At 43.2% G+C, this 20368-nt stretch overlaps 1 protein-coding gene across 2 annotated transcripts in view; it reads left to right on the top strand.

The window, feature by feature from the left end:
* srcap (Snf2-related CREBBP activator protein) overlaps nucleotides 1–20368 on the top strand; it is a 36031-nt gene that overhangs the window by 8106 nt on the left and 7557 nt on the right. For both annotated transcript variants that reach the window (XM_030754542.1, XM_030754541.1), the window contains 24 exons: nucleotides 414–599; nucleotides 734–874; nucleotides 2023–2212; nucleotides 3547–3716; nucleotides 4184–4277; nucleotides 4415–4504; nucleotides 4803–4976; nucleotides 5121–5344; nucleotides 5462–5639; nucleotides 5745–5881; nucleotides 7464–7633; nucleotides 9369–9698; nucleotides 9886–10072; nucleotides 10172–10341; nucleotides 10479–10630; nucleotides 10714–10929; nucleotides 12838–13002; nucleotides 13794–13946; nucleotides 14039–14371; nucleotides 14695–14864; nucleotides 16458–16771; nucleotides 16862–17064; nucleotides 18890–19059; nucleotides 19159–19355. In XM_030754542.1, the coding sequence (XP_030610402.1) occupies nucleotides 414–599; nucleotides 734–874; nucleotides 2023–2212; nucleotides 3547–3716; nucleotides 4184–4277; nucleotides 4415–4504; nucleotides 4803–4976; nucleotides 5121–5344; nucleotides 5462–5639; nucleotides 5745–5881; nucleotides 7464–7633; nucleotides 9369–9698; nucleotides 9886–10072; nucleotides 10172–10341; nucleotides 10479–10630; nucleotides 10714–10929; nucleotides 12838–13002; nucleotides 13794–13946; nucleotides 14039–14371; nucleotides 14695–14864; nucleotides 16458–16771; nucleotides 16862–17064; nucleotides 18890–19059; nucleotides 19159–19355 (4514 nt within the window). The remainder of the gene's footprint in view (nucleotides 1–413; nucleotides 600–733; nucleotides 875–2022; nucleotides 2213–3546; nucleotides 3717–4183; nucleotides 4278–4414; nucleotides 4505–4802; nucleotides 4977–5120; nucleotides 5345–5461; nucleotides 5640–5744; nucleotides 5882–7463; nucleotides 7634–9368; nucleotides 9699–9885; nucleotides 10073–10171; nucleotides 10342–10478; nucleotides 10631–10713; nucleotides 10930–12837; nucleotides 13003–13793; nucleotides 13947–14038; nucleotides 14372–14694; nucleotides 14865–16457; nucleotides 16772–16861; nucleotides 17065–18889; nucleotides 19060–19158; nucleotides 19356–20368) is intronic.

Here is a 20368-nt window from a genome sequence, read left to right as displayed (position 1 = left end):
ACTCTGAAGTTTTTTCTGTTTGTTAAGATAATCTCCACAAATTGATGCCACTTTTATCACTTAGGTGAAATCTTATAACGTAAAAGCTGTAAATCACCTGACTTTAATATTTCATATTCTGGTCCTGTTTTTACATCTAATATTTGCGCTTCCCTCAAATGCCAAGGTAAGAGAGGAGGAACTAAAAAGACCTGAAAATGGGGCTCTAAAAGCTTTGATGGTACCTTTCTCTACCATATGGGTCCACATTAAAAGTGGGGACTTCCTCCAAGAGTCATAGGAAATATGACAAGCTTCCTCTGGTGCACCGTTGAAGATGCAGACCTAAGTGGCATTTGTGAATCTGCGTACCCCCAGTTTCCTCTTTCAGATACAGGATTTACTGACTCTTTGTTTTTAACTTTGTCCTGTAGGAAGCCGACATTGAGCATCGAACACAGGCACTGAAGCGAGAGGGCTTCTGGTCAATGAAGCGTCTCACCCGCCTGACGGAGCCGCCGCGGCCAAAAGTTCACTGGGATTACCTGTGTGAGGAGATGCAGTGGCTCTCGGCTGACTTTGCTCAAGAGAGGCGGTGGAAGAGAGGCGTGGCCAGAAAGGTAGGACACGTGAATCATCAGAGAGGTTTCACACATTGCTGACATTAAAAACAGAGGAAAAATATGTATGCTTCTGTATTTCTGATGGCATATACTGTATATGTTCTAGATGTGTTCTGTTGATTTGTTATTAGGTGGTGCGGATGGTGATGCGCCACCACGAGGAGCTGAGGCAAAAGGAAGAGAAAGCAAAGAGGGATGAGCATGCTAAAATCAGACGAGTCGCCTCTTCTATCGCAAAGGAAGTCCGGGCTTTCTGGAGCAGCGTCGAGAAGGTACAGACGAAACCGAGCAAACAAAACCTTCTGCTCCGTCGCTCAGCGTCTGTGTCCGACCGGTTTGGTGACAGAAATAACATCCACTTTTCACAGGAAACGCAGTCCTGTTTCCAAAACGGTTGGAGTGTAATGTTCAAGGCTGTAGCTAAATCAGACTAAAACTAGGTGAGAATCAGGAAGCTTTGGTGCACGTGGTTAATGAGACTGGGATATCTACAGGATGTAAAGTGTTTATCTGCTCTGCCCCTGACAAATACCCCTACCCCCACATTATAATTATAAAAAATTATTAATACTGAACATTTTTATTTGAGCAAAACCCACTCTGGAAACCAACTGAAAATAAAACCAAAATAAATAGATGAATAGAAAAGGGCACAAAAACTGATCAGTATTTATTGTGGGGCGAAATATGTGCTCATTTTAAAATCTGATTGGAGCCGCACATTTCAAAGAAGTTGAAGGAGCATGTTTACCACTGAGTTGCATCAGCTCCTCTTTTAACAACACTCTGTGAACATTGGGGGGGTAACTGAGGATATCAGTTACTGCGGTCGGGAAAACCAAATGTTTTCCCGTCTTTGCTCGATATTTGAGGGTTTCAGCCGCTCAGCTGTGTCTTTAACCTTTTTGGTTTGAAATGAGCCGATTGTTTTCATTGGTGCACACAGGTCAGTTTGTCACCTGGGATCTTTTTCTGAGGCCCTATTGTTATTGTCTTACTTTAAAAAAAGATGCAGACACGTTAGCACACAATGACACAACTGTAGCGCGGGACTATAAACTGAACACATCTTTTTACAGATGGGTGAATCCATCTTTAAATCTATTTTTCTGGGATGCTCAACCTCCTTAGTTGTGAGCTATTCTACTGAGCGCTTTCTGTAGCATTGCATGATATTTCTTTCAGTCTTTTGTTATTCCTATCTAAACTATTTTCAAATAAATGCAGCATTTAAATGATTTGGTTTGAGGATTTTGGACCCCACGGCTCGTCCTGGCTGTGAAACGTGCAGCTGAAACCTTGAGTTGCGCTTTTGTGGGTTATGTTATGTTATGTTATGTTATGTTATGTTATGTTATGTTATGTTATGTTATGTTATGTTATGTTATGTTGATGACATGTTTTATTGTTGAACCTGAAGGTAGTGCAGTACAAGCAGCAGTCCAGACTGGAGGAAAAGCGGAAGAAGGCTTTGGACCTTCAGCTGGACTTCATTGTTGGCCAGACGGAGAAATATTCAGACCTCCTGAGCAAGTCCCTGGCACCCATCAGGCCTGCTGAAACCGTCCTGTCTCCACAAAAGTCTCTGCCCCCTCCTGTCGACGAGGATGGTGAGAAGTTTACCTTAAATAAAACCTGCTTCTTATCGTTGGTGCTCGCTGTCACCATGTCGCAGACAGCTTTCAGAGCTGATTCACTGGTTCAGACTGGGACGTTGTCATAGCTACACACCAGTGACTGAATCTTAACTGTTTCATTAGAGACAAAAAAGCTTTCTTCACTGTCAAGGTTGCTGCATCTTTGTAAGATTAACCCGCATTATCTATGAGTCCTCCTTCACTGATGCACCTCGGGTTGATTTAACGTGATGAAGTCAGATATTTGTCACAGCAGTTACACGTTTTTGGTACGTCGTGTCCAAAGCGCTGTACCTAATACTTTTTGGCAACCGTCAGACTTGAGACTCATCAAACCTGTCAGACTTGTCTGCTGCTGGTATTACTGGTGGCAGTTGATTCCTGAAGCGCTGAGGTGAGAAGCAGTGCCTTAATCTGAAGCTGTGTTTCAGTCAGAGGAGGAGCAGACGTAGCAGTTGTTCTCCTGCAGAGTCTGTAGGCTGATCTCACCTTCATTTTATTACCAAATACACTTTTGTTGGTGCTAAAGTGAGAACGCAGTCTGCTCAGCCATCAAGAAGCTCGAATCACTGAGACGAAAACCCAAATTTTCCACCCGCCTGTTGCATTTTAAACATAAAGCTGAAGTCTTGTGGTAACTCCATCTGAGGCCTCCGCGTGTTAAAATTGAAATATGAGATGCAAACTAGCTACCAAGTACTTTTTTTTTTTTTTTTGGCCTTTTGAGATTTAAGAAGTTTTCAGTTTTTGATTATTGTAAGAAAGAAGAAGCATGACCAAAAACAGCAGACACAACAAACTGAACATATCACATACTTTAAAATCAAGTCCTTCCCCATTTAAAAAAAAAAAAAAAAAAAAAAAAAAAAGCAAGTTACAAGTAACCCTCAATCGACCATTCAGCAGCTAAAACAACATTTACAACCCCCTTTATATCTTATACTGTAATAAATAATTATGGCTTTCAATGATTTTTTATAAAAAAAATTTTAAAAATTGGTAAAATATATGCAAGTTAAGCCTATAATGTTAAAATTACTGCATACATTACTGCACAGCTTCTCCACTTATCCTTGCCACACCAATGGTCCAGTTCCTGTTTTTAATAAAATCCTTATTTCCATTCAAAGATACATGGTTTCACCTGTTCTCACAGGTAATTAGTAAAATCTATGAATAAAAAACAGAACAAAAACAGAATTCATTGCTGTTTGTCTGCTTTTATTTTAACTGTTCTGTAGAATACAAATTAAGTAGAAAAAGGTGAAGCGAGTCTTTCAGTACCAAACCCTCCTGTTTTCATGCAGACAGAGACTTTGAGCCTCCCTGTGAAGAGGAGGATGATGAAGAGACCATAGAAGTGGAAGAGCAGCAGGAGGGCAATGATGCGGAGAGCCATCGGAGGGAGATCGAGCTGCTCAAAGAGGAGGGCATGCTGCCCCTGGACCAGCTACTCAGCACCCTCAATCTGCCTCAGGTACCAGCACAAACCAGAGGGCACTGATTGGATTGTGTTCCAGAAAGAGCAGGATGAAACTATTGCATCCATCCACAAACGGACTGGCTTCACAGATTAATTTAACTTTGTTGTTTAAATGTTTATAGTGACAAGTTGAATGAGCCCACTCTGTGGCCTACAGCTTTGTTTTGTTTACATTTTGAGAAAATTGGAAACATTAAAAGTTTGCTAAATGAGCTTTTAGCAGTTCCAGTTTCCACTGTGTTAGTGGATTTGCAGCCAACTACTAAACTGCTGTTAGACTGATTTGATAATAGTGAAAAAGGCAAGAGTTTTAAGAAGTTTCCATACAGGACGATTATACCAGCGCAAATATGTGAACATCCCTGTTACTGCGAGGTTAGCCTGTAATGTGTAAAAGCTGCAGGAGGATCTGTTTTAGATGTTTGCGTTTTATGTAATCATTGACTCACTGGGTTATGTAGGACCAGGGCTCGGACGAGGAGTGCTCTGATGAAACTTCTTCATCGGAGGTGGGGGAGGAGGAAGATGGGGAATTCACTGCCAATGAAGAGGATGGTGAGATTGTTCTTAAAATAACCTCTAAAAAGGAGCAAGATCTTTACTGAGTATTTTTTTTTCCCTGCTCCCTTTTTGTGATCCAAGTTTGTCTTTAAATGCCAACACTTTGTTTTTCTTCCTCTCTCTGTTTACAGCTGAGGATGAGGAGGACACAATAGCAGCTCAGGAGAAGGTGGAAGGAAATGTAGATCATGCAGAGGAACTTGATGACTTGGCCAAAGAGGGTGAGTGCTTTTATTTTCCATTTTCATGCTTTATAATGGAAGTAGTTGTAACTCATTGAGTTTTTTCTGACTTACTTTGTTTATTGATCCGAAGTTTTCTAAAGTATTTGAAGAGCTTCCTCTCTCGTTAAAGAGGAAAACGTTCTTGATGCTACCTCTGCATCGCTGCTCTTTTTCTGCCTTTTTAATTTGGCATTTTATTCTGTACATATGAATGAGATTTCATTCATTCCAAGCAGCACTCTGCTATGAGAGGCTGTAGACCTTGATCCTTGATGTGTCTCTGCTTCCCTTCCAGGCAATATGAGCATCGAGGAGTTGTTGGAGAAGTACAAAGGAGCGTATGCCTCAGACTTTGAGGCCCCCTCTGCTTCTGGCTCAAAAACGAGCTCTGAATCGGAGGTGTCTGGGGATGAGGAGGTGGAGACTGAGGAAGATGAGAGTGATGTGGAAAGTAACACTTCTTCCTCAGGTATTAAACTGCTCATAAACACGCAAAGCAAACTGTTTATCTCCTTCTGGAAACTTTGAGAAAATGTTTTCTTCTTAAGTCTTTTTAAAAGTTTGTTTTGCTGCTTTAATTTATTATTAAATCATCTTTCAAATGTTCTCTCAGATTCACCAGGAGACAGTGCTGAAGACGAGGAGAGCGAAAAGGATGAGGATGAGAGTGAGGAGGAAGATGAGGATGAGTGTGGAGATGAAGGGATGGAGATTTTGTTAAAGGAAGGAGACGGCAGCCCGTCTTCCTCTGGCTCACGGCCAAAGAAGGAGATCAGCCACATTGCTGCTACTGCAGAGAGCCTGCAGCCTAAAGGCTACACTTTGGCGACTACAAAGGTCAGACTTAAATATTCAAAAACAGTATTTCACTTGTTCTATCAGGTGGAGAAATTATAGCTTAAGCTCCTGTGCAGTTCTGGCTCGCAATTGTTTCATCTTTCTCTACAACAAAAGGTCAAGACCCCCATCCCATTTCTGCTTCATGGCACGTTACGAGAATACCAGCACATTGGACTCGATTGGTTGGTCACCATGTATGAGAAAAAGCTAAATGGCATTTTGGCTGATGAGATGGGTCTGGGCAAGACCATCCAGACTATCGCGCTGCTGGCTCACCTCGCCTGTGAAAAAGGTAACAGACTGGGCTTCTGATACATACCGAGCTACAGCATTGTGATTAATGCAGCATGCTTTTTATTTTCAGATCCTAACAATGAGCCATTTGATTTGTTATTAGGTAACTGGGGCCCTCACCTCATCATTGTCCCCACCAGCGTGATGCTAAACTGGGAGATGGAGCTGAAGCGCTGGTGTCCGGGGTTTAAAATCCTCACTTATTTTGGCAGTCAGAAGGAGAGAAAGCTAAAGAGACAGGTACTGAGTTTGTTGGTTCTGCAGGCGGCTCATTTTCCCTGTTACATGTGGCGTGATGTGCTGCTTTAGTCTGTCGCTTCTGGCTTTGCTGCTGTCATCTGTGATATATTGCAGATTGTTGTAACTCCCTGCATTACTTATCTGCTGAATTGTCTCTTTTATTTGTTTTAGTTTGCCTGCTGCTTGACTGTCCTTTTCTGTCTCCTTATATGCTGCTGTTTTATTTTTGACGGTGGCTTATTTACAGTGCTGTTGATTAATGTGTATCCCAGGACAAAGGGGGCATTAATCCAGCTCTGTTAGCTCGAGTACCTTGGGTTTGGGTTTCTGCCGATACAAGCACCAATCTGATACCAGTCTGAAATTAATAAGCTGTATTCCACTCTGTGAGGAAAAGATTGGAAATCAATCTTTTATATGAAAGAGAACATCAAGCTTGACTCAGTCAGGTTTGAAACAACCTAGCTCAGTACAGTAAATATCAGAGTAAATCAAAATCATTAATGAGCCTAATGAGTAACATCTAACACATGAATGTGGAATTCCTAAATTTATAAAGCAAACTATGATAAAAATAATATCATTTACTGGAATGTTTTTTATTAGTGCAATAATGCAGGGTGGGGCGATTGGCAGCATGATGATCAGGGTACACACGCCTGTTCGGTTAACTGGTGATTGTAAATTGGGGGTAGACGTGTATGTGAGTGTGAATGGTCGTCTGCCCCTCTTTCTCAGTCCTGCACTGGAGTGGTGACCTGTCCCGGCTTTGTCCTATTCCAGTTGGGAACAGCCCCCTCAGACCTACGTTGGATAAGTGATTAAGACAATGCATGGAAGAAACTGGGATAAATAAGCTAAAAAAATAGACTGTTTATGTTGTCCATCTAATTTATTTTCAGTTTGGCTCGTATCAGAAATGAAAACGACACAAATGTTCGATTATATGAACTTCAGTAGCACAGAGATGCCCTGATGGCACAGAGGGAGATGCTGCAACAGTCTATAGATGAGACGTTCTTCAGTCACTTAGTTTCTTGTTCTCACTTCTTTCCCTTTTCAGTGCTAAAACTGTGATATTTATATTTATTTAGCTTTTCACTGCCTATATTTAGGGCTAGACTACAGCGAGGCACAAGTATAAACAGTTACGACATTGTGTTGTTGCCAAGTTTGCGAGTAAGACCCAACACTTCACCTGGAACTGCAACATGAAAGTCATTACTGCATACTGTCGTCATTTACAGTCATGCTGGCTTTTCTGTGTGCACCTCCTGTCAGAGCGACTCAGGCGCAGCTGATGTGAAGACAGTATTAATCAAGTTGACGACAACTGCACTAAAGTGTTAAACCTGACATCATACACCGGTGTCCTCTGACATTTTCAGTTGCATTGCCTCACTCTTCTTTTTCTTGTTATGAATTGAATGGATCAACTTTTGCCACCAGTAACAAGCAGATATCTGATTCCTATGTCGGACTGGTGCGTTCCCAGTTTCCAGCAACTGCTGATATATTGTAACAGTTTCTTAAAAGGGAAAATAAGTTGGAAAAAAACTATGTGACTGTTTTCTGTTGTCAGGGCTGGACAAAGCCTAATGCTTTCCACGTGTGCATCACTTCGTACAAGTTGGTGCTGCAGGATCACCAGGCCTTCAGACGGAAGTCTTGGCGCTATCTGATCCTCGACGAGGCCCAGAACATCAAGAACTTCAAGTCCCAGCGCTGGCAGAGCCTGCTGAACTTCAACAGGTCAGTGAAACAATAATTTAGGCATACAGAAATGTGCTTTAGTTTTTGTCTTTTCAACACAATAAGAAATGGGAAGTTTACAGGACTGTGAGCCAAATGTTTGTACTGTAATATATTTTGAGCTTCTTAAATCTTGCCCTGACAAACATCATGGAAATGATAAAAATATAAAAGAAAAACAAATTGACTAAAATGAAGAAATGAGCCTGGGGAGTAACTGATACGAAACCGAATTAAGAACTAAACATGAAAACTAAATAAAAATATACAAATAAATGAAAAATAGAAAACTATAAGAACTCTGCTGATTTAATATTCTAATACTGCAGATGCTCCAGAAATGTGTTAACTAGTGTAAAGTTGTTCTTTGAGTATCCAGCAGCGACTGGCCGGTCATCAAATGTCGTTTTAAAGTTTGAATATGAGAGATGCGCTTCTGTTCATGCACTTAGCAGAAGTCATCGATATTTTTACAGTCCAATCTTTCAGCGCGCCTGATCAAATCAATTAAAGTCAGCTTTGATACACAGGTACAAAAAAAACAGGGCGGCGGTAGCTCAGGTCAGGCTGGCCAGTAATCATACGGTTGCTGGTTTAAAACCTTCTTTACCTCAAGGAGCACCCCCCTTTCCTTAAAGAAGCAGCAAAAACTTCACTTTTGTTTTCAGTTACAAGAAAAGCAGATGTGACACACAGTCATGTATTTTCATGCATGATTTTCAGATTGGACCCTTAGTTTGAAACCCCTGCAGGAGATGATCATGAATCTTTTGGGTAATCAGAAACCCGAATAAATGGTCCTCCTCTCTCTCTGTGGCTCTGCGAAACACACACTCAGTAAGCAGACTCACAAAAAAATGATTGTGCTGTAGAAGACATGATGTACTGTTTGACTTTGAATGTATTTGTTAATGCACAGGCCACAGTTGTGTGTAAATATCTTCACATTTGAAATGGTTTGTTCTTTTCAAAATGGCTGGAAGTTGTCATCATTTGGCTGGTGTCCTGGGCCAGCTGGTGGTAATTTCTCACTGTTGTGTTCAGCTCCAAAGCGCTCTGGAGCTTGTGCACATGAAGAGATGCACACAGTTTTATTATGTGCAGCCTTTCAGTCAGAGATGTTCTCATAGGGTGTACCAGAGAGAATACACACGTGTAGTGGCTACAGCAGTTCGCTCACATGGTGCATTATGAATTCAGGCTTAAAAGTCGTACCCTGTGTTTCATGATACTAACTGAATATAAAAATAAAATTTTGAGGCAACCGTTTAAAGCAGAGTATATGTAAATGTAAAACAAGACTGAAAAAAATTATTCCTTCGAGGTTTGAGCCTCTCATGTTCAGCACCAGAATTTTGGTCTGTATCAGCTATTTTATTTTATTTTTGTTGTTTTGGCAAAGCGAGTAATGTTGTGTACAAAGATGCTGAAAGATGCACACTTCAGCTTGGATTGTGGGTTAAACTCCCAGCAAGACATTGTTATTTATTTCACCTTTCATGGGTTTTAAAAAGTTTATTCCAGTGGACAGAAAGACGACTCCAAATAAATGGTCATCTTACTGCATGTTTGCTGGGACTCTTTATGAGGTGGTGATTGTATGCTCATCTTGCTGCACTCATGTGGCCTAAAATGGATTCAAGCATGTTTAATTTGAGTTCTTCTCCTTAGTCATATGAAGCCCGAATAATATGACACTTATTCAAACCTCTGCTCTTATCTCTAATGGTCACAGCCACCGGCGACTGCTGCTGACAGGAACCCCTTTACAGAACAGCCTGATGGAGCTCTGGTCTCTCATGCACTTCCTCATGCCCCACGTCTTCCAGTCCCACCGCGAGTTCAAAGAGTGGTTCTCCAATCCACTGACGGGAATGATCGAGGGCAGTCAGGAGTACAACGAAGGCCTGGTGAAGAGGCTTCACAAGGTGCTGAGGCCATTCCTGCTCAGGAGGATCAAGGCTGACGTGGAGAAGCAGATGCCCAAGAAATACGAGCATGTGGTGCGCTGCCGCCTCTCCAAGAGACAGCGCTTCCTCTATGATGACTTCATGGCACAGGCTTCGTAAGTTAATAAAGGTTCCCAGCAGGAGGAATGGAAGTTTAATTTCTGCTTTGGATTGTTTGGTGTTTTGAAAGATAGTCACCAAACAGAAGTGAGAATTACGTAATTGAAAGGATTTTTAAAAAAGTTTACTTTGTCTAGAGTCATACTTATTTCTGCTTGTTCCTGGTTTCTCTCTGATTCACAGGACCAGGGAAACACTGGCCAGCGGGCACTTCATGTCTGTCATTAACATCCTCATGCAACTCCGCAAAGTGTGCAACCACCCCAACCTTTTTGACCCTCGTCCCATTCAGTCACCCTTCATCACGCAACCCATTATTTTCCACACGGCCTCTCTGGTGCAGGATGCCCTGGAGGTCTCTCCTTTGAAAGTAAGCATGAAAGGAAACTTAAGCTTTAATTTGGTCCGAAAATTGAGCCAGAAAGCATTTTTTTAAAAAATTGATTCTAACTTGTTTTTGTATTCTCAGCGCTGTGACCTTTCTATGTTTGACCTTATTGGTTTGGAGAGCCGCGTGTCCCGTTACCAGGCAGATGTCTTCCTACCACGCTACAAGGTCAGCCGCCAACTAATCCAGGAGATCGTGGAGTCCCCTGAACCTCCTCCAAGACCCAAACCGGTCCGCATGAAGGTTAACAGGTAAACAAGTACAGCTGAAGGATTTTTTTTTTTTTTAAATCATAGGCCTCACATCTGCCATAATCTGCCATAAATCTACATGAAATAAAATGTCATAAATGCAGTGTTTCATAGACTTCATATATGTCCTCTTTCAGGATGTTCCAACCACCTCCTAAAGGGGATAATCGACCAGTTCTCCTTATGAACAAACCAACCTGCTCCGTCCCCCCTGCAGCACAGACCCCCAAACCTCCTCCAGTCACTGAAGTCACCTCAGCTCCTGCACCTGCTCCTGCAGTTCAGCAAGGTAAGCAAAAAGGAAGGAAGCAGCTTTAAAACATTTTTTTTTTTTTTTGCACATTTCTCTAATGCTTCCTCTTTTCTTTTCAGTGGTTTGTTCAGTCACACACACTTCTTCTCCTCGCCCGTCTCTTCATCCAACTACTCAAACCGCAGTGAGGTCCAGTGCTCCCAAACCAATGCTGACCGTACGGCCTCCCACTGCTCCCTGCACGGCCAGTATCCCAGCTCAGCCGAGTCCAAACCCCAGCAATATCATGCCCCAGAGGGTCCTGCTTAGTCCAGATATGCAAGCCAGGTTGCCTTGTAAGTACATTAATTTCAGAGTAGATAAGCTGTGATATTGTTGAAACATTGTCTCATTAAAACTCTGAGCCCGGGGACGATTTCAGGTGTTCTAGTCTTATCCATTTCTCCCGTAGATATTTTAAGATGTATAGTTTGGGCACTTTTGCATCTCTGTTCAGATTTCAGCCCAAAAATGTACCAACTGATTTGCAAAATATCTTGTTGCTGGATTAAAAACAGGAACATGGCTTGTATTGGCTGAAAATGTCCAATAACTTCAAGTTGTGTTTCTTAAGGTGGAGGTGGAAGATAAAGATGGCAGTGCTGAGAAAATGTCAAACACACTCTGCAAATTCTAAATTCTGGATCAATTATGGGGTCCAGCCATAGCTCCTCAGGTTCCTGCTCAGATTTACGCTTTGTACTGTCCTTGGGGGTTGTTTTAAGGAGGCCTGCACTTTTCATGCATGTTCTGACCATAGGACCCACCCCTGCGTTGTTTCTTGCCTCACTTCCAGTGTTTTAGTAAATTAAATCCCACTTAATAAACTGCTCAAAAATATTTTTATCACAGTTGTGGAGGTCACTGTATACTGCTCAAAAAATTCAAGAAACACTTACAGGTGGAGGCCGCTCACATTTTTTTCCCTTCTCATCTTTTCTGACTGTTTTTCACTAGTTCTGCATTTGGCTAGGGTCAGTTTCACTGCTGGTAGCATGAGGTCATACCTGGACCCTACAGAGGCTGCACAGGTAGTCCAACTCCTCCAGGATGGCACATCAATATGTGCCATTGCCAGAAGATTTGCTGTGCCTCCCAGCACAGTCTCAGAGCATGGAGGAGATTCCAGGAGACGGGCAGTTAATCTAGGAAAGCTGCACAGGGCCGTAGAAGGTTCTTAACCCATCAGCAGGACCGGTATCTGCTCCTTTGTGCAAGGAGGAACAGGATGAGCACTGCCAGAGCTACAAAATGACCTCCAGCAGCCACTGGTGTGAATGTCTCTGACCAAACACTCAGAAATAGACTTCATGAGGGTGGCCTGAGGGCCCGACGCCCTCTAGTGGGCCCTGTGATTACTGCCCGGCACCTTGGAGCCCGATTAGCATCTGCCATAGAATACCAGAACTGGCAGGTCCACCACTGGCACCCTGTGCTTTTCACAGATGAGAGCAGGTTCACCCTGAGCACACGTGACAGATGTGAAAAGGTCTGGAGAAGCCGTGGAGAACGTTATGCTGCCTGTAACATCATTCAGCATGGCAGGTTTGGTGGTGCGTCAGTCATGGTCTGGGAGGCATATCCATGGAGGGACACACAGACCACTACAGGCTAGGCAACGACACCCTGACTGCCATCAGGTATCAGGATGAAATCCTTGGACCCATTATCAGACCCTATGCTGGTGCACTCGGTCCTGGGTTCTTCCTGGTGCACGACAATGCCCGGCCTCATGTGGTGAGAGTGTGCAGGCAGTTCCTGGAGGATGAAGGAATTGATACCTTTGACTGGCCCACATGCTCACCTGACTTCCTCATTAGGAGCCCTGATGTTGTCAGGCATACCTACAAGCATGTGGGGGTCGTACAAACTACTGAGTTGCTGCAATGAAATTTGGGCAAAATGTTCCAGCCTGCTGCATCATTTTTTCACTTTGATTTTTGGGGTGTCTTTGAATTCAGCCTCTGTAGATTGATCATTTTCATTTCCATCAAACGAGGCGGCATCCTTTCATTCCTTACGCATTACCCAGTTCATATCAGGGTAGATATCCAACAGGATTTTTTTTTCTAATTTGAGATCTGATGTGTTTTCAAAGTGTTCCTTTAAGTTTTTTGAGGTGTGTGTGTGCCTGCATGCGTGCGTGATGAATGAGTGTCTATCCCTCAATTCTTACCCACACGTCTCTTATTTTTCTTCCTAAGCTGGGGAGGTGGTGAGTATAGCCCAGCTGGCTTCTTTGGCAGGTCGACCTGTATCATCCTGTCAGGGAAGCAAACCCGTCACCTTCCAACTTCAGGGCAACAAGCTGACTCTGTCTGGAGCACAGATCCACCAAGTCCCAACAGCTCCCCCACGCCCAGTTCAAGGTTGGTGTTACCCACTAACTCTGGGGTTCTAGTTTGCGTCAATGAGATGTAATGGTTAGACAGGTATTAATACCTCCATTGTGTGTAAACTTTAAAGGGTTATGGTCAAAACACCAAGTGAAGAGTCTCCTTTTTACCTATATTTTGATGCCAGGACCATCTTCTAACTGTGATTACTTCTGAATCCAAATCTTCTGGGAGGCGCTCTGTGATTTTTTTTTTTTTTTTCCAGCTTATGACCCATATGTATTTACATACTGTTTACTTTTATTTATTTTAAAAGGTGCATTGCATGTTAATTAACATAAGCTCTCAGGTGCATTATGTAAATGTGCCAGATTTAGCCATACATGCAAATTTTCGTCTGACCTAGCAGGTTGATGACATTTATATGTTGCTGTTTATAGTGCAAAGTGGATCAGGAAATCCTTTGAGTTAATTTACTTCTTATCTGCTTTGTAGTCAGACTAAAACCTGTAGATATGTGTCTTCAGGTTTCTGCAGAACCCAAGAGTAACACTGTAGCTGGACCGCTTTATATTGAGTCATCATTTGTTTCCCTGGATGGTGATGATCCTTGAAGAAATGTACAATAAAAAATACATCCTGCCAAATTATTTTAATCCCTAAATCATAATTAATCCAAGGTTCATTGGTAATGCTGTTCTTCTGCCATAATTATGCATAATTGTGAGTGATTTATCTTATTTACAATCTCTCAATGAGGGAATAATTAAAGTCTTTGCAAAAAGTGGATCATAATAAGAGTCTGATTCACTGTCACTCTGCAGGTAATGTGATAAACCTGGTGCCCGGTGCTATGCAGCATCACCTCATTAGCCAACCTGCACAGGTTTCTGTCCAGACTACAGCTAGCACACACTCTGCAAACACCCCCTCTGCTGCTCCCCCTGCTAATCGGCTGCCACACACCACCTCTCAAGGTATTAAACCCTTTTCCTCCTCCTTTTACTTTAAATATGTGACTTCCTGCTGCATACATTTAACCCGTGTTTTCATGTTTAATGTGTTTTAGTGCCCTCGTCCATGATGAGCAGCCCCGGAGTCGTGAAGATCGTCGTGCGTCAGTCAGCAGGCAAGGACGGCGGGCCTGTGCCCACTCTAGCAGTGGCCCCTTCCCCTCGTGTCGCTCCTCAGGCATCCCCTTCCCTGCACCCCCATGCCAACGCAACCCCCATCAGGAACACCGTTCCACTGCAAATTGCCCAGCGCACCCCTGGTCCTGCTACCGCCCACTACACCATAGCTCCTCCCAGAAACCCTAGCTCAGCCACGAACCAGCCCCAACCCCCTCGCCCTGTCCTCAAAGTAGTGCAGCCTCCTCCTCCATCGAGCACAGAACAGCCAGGTGAGAGAACGGGCTCAAACTATTCTCGCTGAGCTGTAATTCCTGAAGTATACATGACAAGCAAAGCTGGACCAGCTTTTTAGCTTTTTCTTTCCTTAACAACCACCTGTAAGTTAAAATCTCATGTATAGTGAAACATACATGCATGTTACGCAGCTGCAAGGAGGTTTTTTTTTTTTTAATTCATAATAATTTGATTAGAAATTGATAAGACACAATTTCATCATTTAAAAAAACAGTGAAATATACTTTAAATCACTGCCATATCAAGTTATTTACAGGAGTCGTGCCTTGCTCTGCTTTCTCTTCTGTCTTCTCTTCAGCTCCAGCTCAGGTGACTGTCTCAGCTTCTGCTCCAAAGTCCTCAGCAGCATCACAGGAAAGCAGCAGTCAGATGGCAGCTACCACAAAGTCAAAGTCCAGTCTGGGTGCAAAAGCCTGCCCTCCCCCCAGGAAGGCGCCTCGTCCTGCTCCCCGCTCTCCTTTCTACATGGTAAACAGTTTGTTCCTCTTGGATTTCACCTTTTCTGTATTTAAAGCATCTGCAGTCTGTTTTTTTTTTTTTTTGTTTTTTTTTAATGAAATGATAAAGTAAAGAGGGGAAGAGATGCTTGTAGTGATGAACCTACAGACAGCTGTCAACTAAATCTTCAGCACTGATTCATAGTGACCTTGGGTCCCCTAAAGTCAGCCAATAATATCTGGTTAACAATCAGGTGGTGAACAAAGCAGAAGAGACCACACAGAGGGATAAAAGAGGCCTTCAAGAGAGGTGTTACCCAGTAATTCTTCATTTATTGTTAACAGAGGCCTGTGCATGAATTTGTACTGAGACAATCTAATGTCCTTTTATTTTGAAACCATGCGTCAGAGAGATAGAGACATGGACCAGGAACAGAGTGTTCAGAAAGTTGCTGAACTGCGAAGATTAATGCAAAAACAGTTTAAAAGTCTCTCTCTGCATGACAAATCTCTGTAAAGACAAGTTTGATCATGCAGTTTACTTTTATGAGCAGGTGAGCCCCTCTGAGTGGCTCACCTGACTCAGTGATCAAATATCTTTTGCTTTTACCCTTGAGTGAAACTGGCTTGGTACGACTTTTAGAAAAGCATGCACAAAGAAAATTAGAGGTGCATTATCTTGCTTTTACACCAGGATCGGTTTGTTTGGCCTTTAGCACCAGTAGCTGTCATAATTAAGCTTGTAAATCTGTAATCAGAATGCATTGATAAAGTGGAATGCTCAATTTGATTTGTTGAGGCCTTTATTTAGATCAGGTTGTTCAGCTTAAGGCAGCATGGGGACATTTAAAACCACAGTCTATGGTATTTACATTTTATGATTTAAATTAAAGCATATCAATAAATTATATATGTCTGTCCCTTGTTGTGATCCTCATTTCCCAGTTTGGTGTTTTTTGTGAAATTCTCTTCAACACCCCTGACATACAGCAATAAGTGTGCCCAGGACACACTTGAAAAAGAGATTTTAATTCTTTTTTTTTCTTGGTTAAATGAAGGTTAAAAAAAATGATGCGTACCTTTCTTGGTGGACATAGTTGGATGAATATTAGCTGAACAAGTGAAACAGTTCAGTCACCACAACCCTGGTGATTGTGTTGCTCAGGATTTTGGCACTGTATTTAAAAAAAAAAAGCTGAATTTTATACAATAAACTGACTTTTATACAGTGTAAAATCAAACTCAATGAAACTGAATTAAAAAAGCAGTAATGAACAGAACAGAAACTGTCAGATGACTTTCAGGCCAGTTTAACAGGTTATAAAGTGTTGTTGAAATAAACTGTTGGTGTGAGGGAACAGATGATAAAGTTATTGCATGAGTAAGTTTCTCCACTGGCTGTGGTGCATAGGTCGGTCAGGATTATAGCTAATCAATAAGTTTGTCATCAACTTCAAAGTTGATCTTTTTCACAACTTATTTACGCTGCCCCCAAGTGGTTAAAGAAATCAATTACAATCTTTTTTTTTTTTTTTTTTGTTCCATGATACATTTAAACAGACCTGAATCTGTAGCCACTGCAGCCTCTTGTACTCCATCTGTCTGCATCTCTCTACCTCAACAGTCGTGGCTTGCAGAATGCCAGAAACAGCAGGGTGACAGCCGGCTGGACTTCATCTTTCGAGTCAGCGAGCTCCACTGCGGGGCAAAGCCCATGTACGGCCAGGAGGTTCGGGACTTCCTGACTTTCCTGCCCGGGTCTCGTCCATCACCTGCCGCCCTGAAATCTCAGGGGGAGTGGGGTCGCTCGGGCCACAGCAGCTGTCTGCATGCACAGCAGCAAAACAAGTATAACTACTGGCTTCAGAGTCGCGCTGTAAGAGAGGCCATCTGCAGCATTGAAGAACGTCTGGAGCTGCTGAGCGACATCACCGACAGGTACTTTACTCATCAATTGATTGGTTGTCTGACATGATATCGCTTTAACTAAGCAGAAAGAGCCAGGAGCTAATATTTCTGTTTGTTTAGGTATACATTTGCGATTCCTCCAGTGGAGGCTCCTACCATCTCAATGCACTGCTGTCATCCTCCACCATCTCTGAGCCACAAGCAGGCAGTCTTCTCCTCCATGTTAACAGCTCAAGTCACGCCACTCACCCGCAGCCTCCACCGTATCCAGTCCTACATGAGGACGCAGTTCCCTGACCTGAGGCTCATACAATATGACTGTGGTGAGTTGTTGAGGTGTTTTTTGGAGAAAAATGTGGAGCACCTTGTGGCAATCCATGCCTTTTGTGTATTTAAAAAAACAAACAGAACAACATAACAAACTGTGAATCACCAAATGAAAAGCTTTAAAAACAAATGGTGTAGACTTGTGTGAGTATCCATTGCGCGCCTGTCAGTCTTTCACGGTATGTTTGATAAATCCGTCATTTAAGGTGTGGGTCACCCACAGCTTGGATCCCATTTTTCCCTCATCACCGACTCAGTCACAGATGCACGTTGGCCACAATTTTAGCAAAACTGCAACTGCACATTGACACTAAATTCCCTTGAAAGGTATTTGGTTTGTCTTTTCTTTCCCACACTGTTTTTTATGCTTAACAAGCTACGTCAAACAGATATCCACCCACCCACCCATCCATTTATTTTCTTCAGCTTATCCAGGGCCGAGTCATGGGGCAGCACCCTAAGCAGAGAAACCCACACCTCCCTCTCCTCAGCCACCTTCTCCAGCTTCTCTGTGGGAACACTGAGGCATTCCCAGGCCAGTCAAGAGATATAATCTCTCCAGCGTGTCCTGGGTCTGACCGGTACCGCTTTCTGGTAGGACATGCCCGGAACATCTCACCTAAGAGATGCCCAGGAAGTATCCTAGTCTGATGCCTGAACCACTTCAACTGGCTTCTTTCGATGTGGAGGAGCAGCAGCTCTACTCTGAGCCCCTCCCGAATGGCCGCACTCCTCACTCTATCTCTAAGGGAGAGGCCAGCCACCCTTCAGAGGAAGCTCATTTTTGCTGCTTGTATCCACAATCTCGTTCTTTCGGTCACTACCCAAAGCTTGTGACCATAGATCAACCGGTAAATTGACAGCTTCTTTCTCATGCTCAGATCCCTCATCACTAGGGTGGACCGGTGCGGCATTCGCATCACTGCAGCCACAGCCCCAATCCACCTGTCAATCACCTGCTCCCTTCTACTGTCACTCAGCAACAAGAGACTGAGATACTTAAACTCTTCCACTGGAGGTCCTCAGCCAGAAAACGGGGGAGTGCCTGCCCTCTTCCGGCTGAGGACCACGGCCTCAGACTTAGGCCCCGTTTACACGACAACATTTCCAGTGGAAACTGTGTCGTTTTGCCGTTGCCCGTTTCCTAAAAGTATCATTTTCACTCCAAAATGCATCAAAATGTTCCCCTTTTCACTTTGAAACTGTGTCGTGTAAACAGGGCCTTAGAGGTGCTAATTCTCATACCTGCCACTTCACACGCAGCTGCAAACTGCTGTAGTGTGAGCTGGAGGCCACTGCCTGATGAAGCCAACAGAACCACATCATCTGCAAAGAGCAGAGATGAGATTTGGAGGCCACCAAGGCAGAAGCCTTCCTCCACTTGGGTACGCCTAGAAATTCTGTCCATAAAAATGATGAACAGAATCAGTGACAAAGGGCAGCCCAACCTACAGGAAACAAGTCAGATTTGCTGCAGGCAATATGGACCAAGCTGGGTTGTATGGGGACTGAATGGCCCGTTGTTATGGGCCAGACACCCCATACTCCCACAGGATCCCCTCAGGGATGCAGTTGAATGCCTTCTCCTTGGTCCACAAAACACATGTAGACTAGATGAGCAAACTCCCACGCACATCCTGGAGAGGATGAAGAGCTGGTACAGCGTTCCGCAACCAGAATGAAGACCACATTGTTTCTCTTGAATCAGAGGTTCGACTAATGGACGAAGTCTCCCCATGTGGGATAATAAATACGTTTGTGCTCCTGCAGCTTATTTTGATGTTGGTGACTCAGTTTGTTTCCTCTGTCTCCTGTTTTCAGGTAAGCTTCAGACTCTCCACACGTTGCTCCGAAAGCTGAAGGCAGGAGGCCACAGGGTGCTGATCTTCACTCAGATGACCCGAATGCTGGACGTGCTGGAGCAGTTCCTCAACTACCACGGACATATCTACCTCCGTCTGGATGGCAGTACTCGCGTTGAGCAGAGACAGGTCAGTAGTGGTGTTTTGATGGCCTAATCGTCACCTTCATGAAAAAGAAAGCTCCGGTCTGTGATGCTTATTTTCTCTGTTTGCCTTCTGTACCATCAGGCCCTCATGGAGCGCTTCAATGCAGATCGACGCATCTTCTGTTTCATTTTGTCAACTCGCAGTGGCGGCGTCGGGGTCAATCTGACCGGGGCTGACACTGTGGTATTCTACGACAGTGACTGGAACCCCACCATGGATGCTCAGGCTCAGGACAGATGCCACAGAATCGGCCAGACACGAGACGTCCACATCTACAGGTGACTTTTTCTTTTTTTTCTCTTCTTCCTGCTTTTATAGTAGGTCATTCCTCATCCTCACATAAAAGCGTTCCCAATTCTAAACCCACGATTCAAAGATGCTTTATTGTCACTGTGCCATCACATAACTAAATTGTGTTTGGTAGTTCTCTGCTTAAAGCCAGACACAGACAGACTCACAATAAGTGTAGACAATAAAGAAACATTAAAAGGAAGCATATATTCAAACATTCAGCCTTTTTGTATTGAATTAAAGCTTCAAGTGACTGAACTAACAGACAAAATACACAAAGAAACAGAAAGCTGAGAGCACCGCTACTCTATGTTTGCATTTAACTACAGAAAGAAACGGTGGCAGCATCTCTGACACCTGAGAACGTTCGTCTTGTTCGTCTCCTCCGTTCTTTGCAGAGTTTCATAAAAATCCAAAGGGTTTAAAGGGGAAAAGAGAGATCAGCAGATCTGAGAATAAAGGCTACAGGATCTAAATTAACAGTCTACAGAATATGCTTAAACGCTTCACATCCACCTGGTCACTGCCAACCCATCTTGGGTGTAGGGCTAGGTTTCATCCACCCTTTTTCCATTTTTATTTTTAAGCCTTTGACAGAACTGCGAGGCCAAAATCCATGTTTGAGTCTTAATTTAAAAACTTTGAGCTTTGACTTGTTATTCAGATCTCCTTGTTCAGCATGTGGATAAAGCTTGACTGGTTACTAACCCTACATGGGTCAAGCCAACATTTCAACCTTTATTTGAATAGTTTCATCACCATCGGGCCTCATGCTGTTCATTTTTTGAAGAACTGCACACCAGGGCATCTCTTGTCTCTGCACTGGGTGAATTACTATCATCTGTGCCAAGCTGACAAACTTGGGATAAGATTACACCTGAGTGTAATTGAGGCAGCAATAACCATCTTGAGAACAGTGGTTTTAATTTTCCATTTGATTAGCTGAGAGTTTGGTATATTATAAGTGCTCAGTATTGATAAATGGATCAAATATAGATGG

Source organism: Archocentrus centrarchus, chromosome 19, assembly GCF_007364275.1.
Source record: "Archocentrus centrarchus isolate MPI-CPG fArcCen1 chromosome 19, fArcCen1, whole genome shotgun sequence".
Lineage (NCBI taxonomy): Eukaryota > Metazoa > Chordata > Actinopteri > Cichliformes > Cichlidae > Archocentrus > Archocentrus centrarchus.
This window is presented reverse-complemented; position numbering and strand designations above follow the sequence as displayed.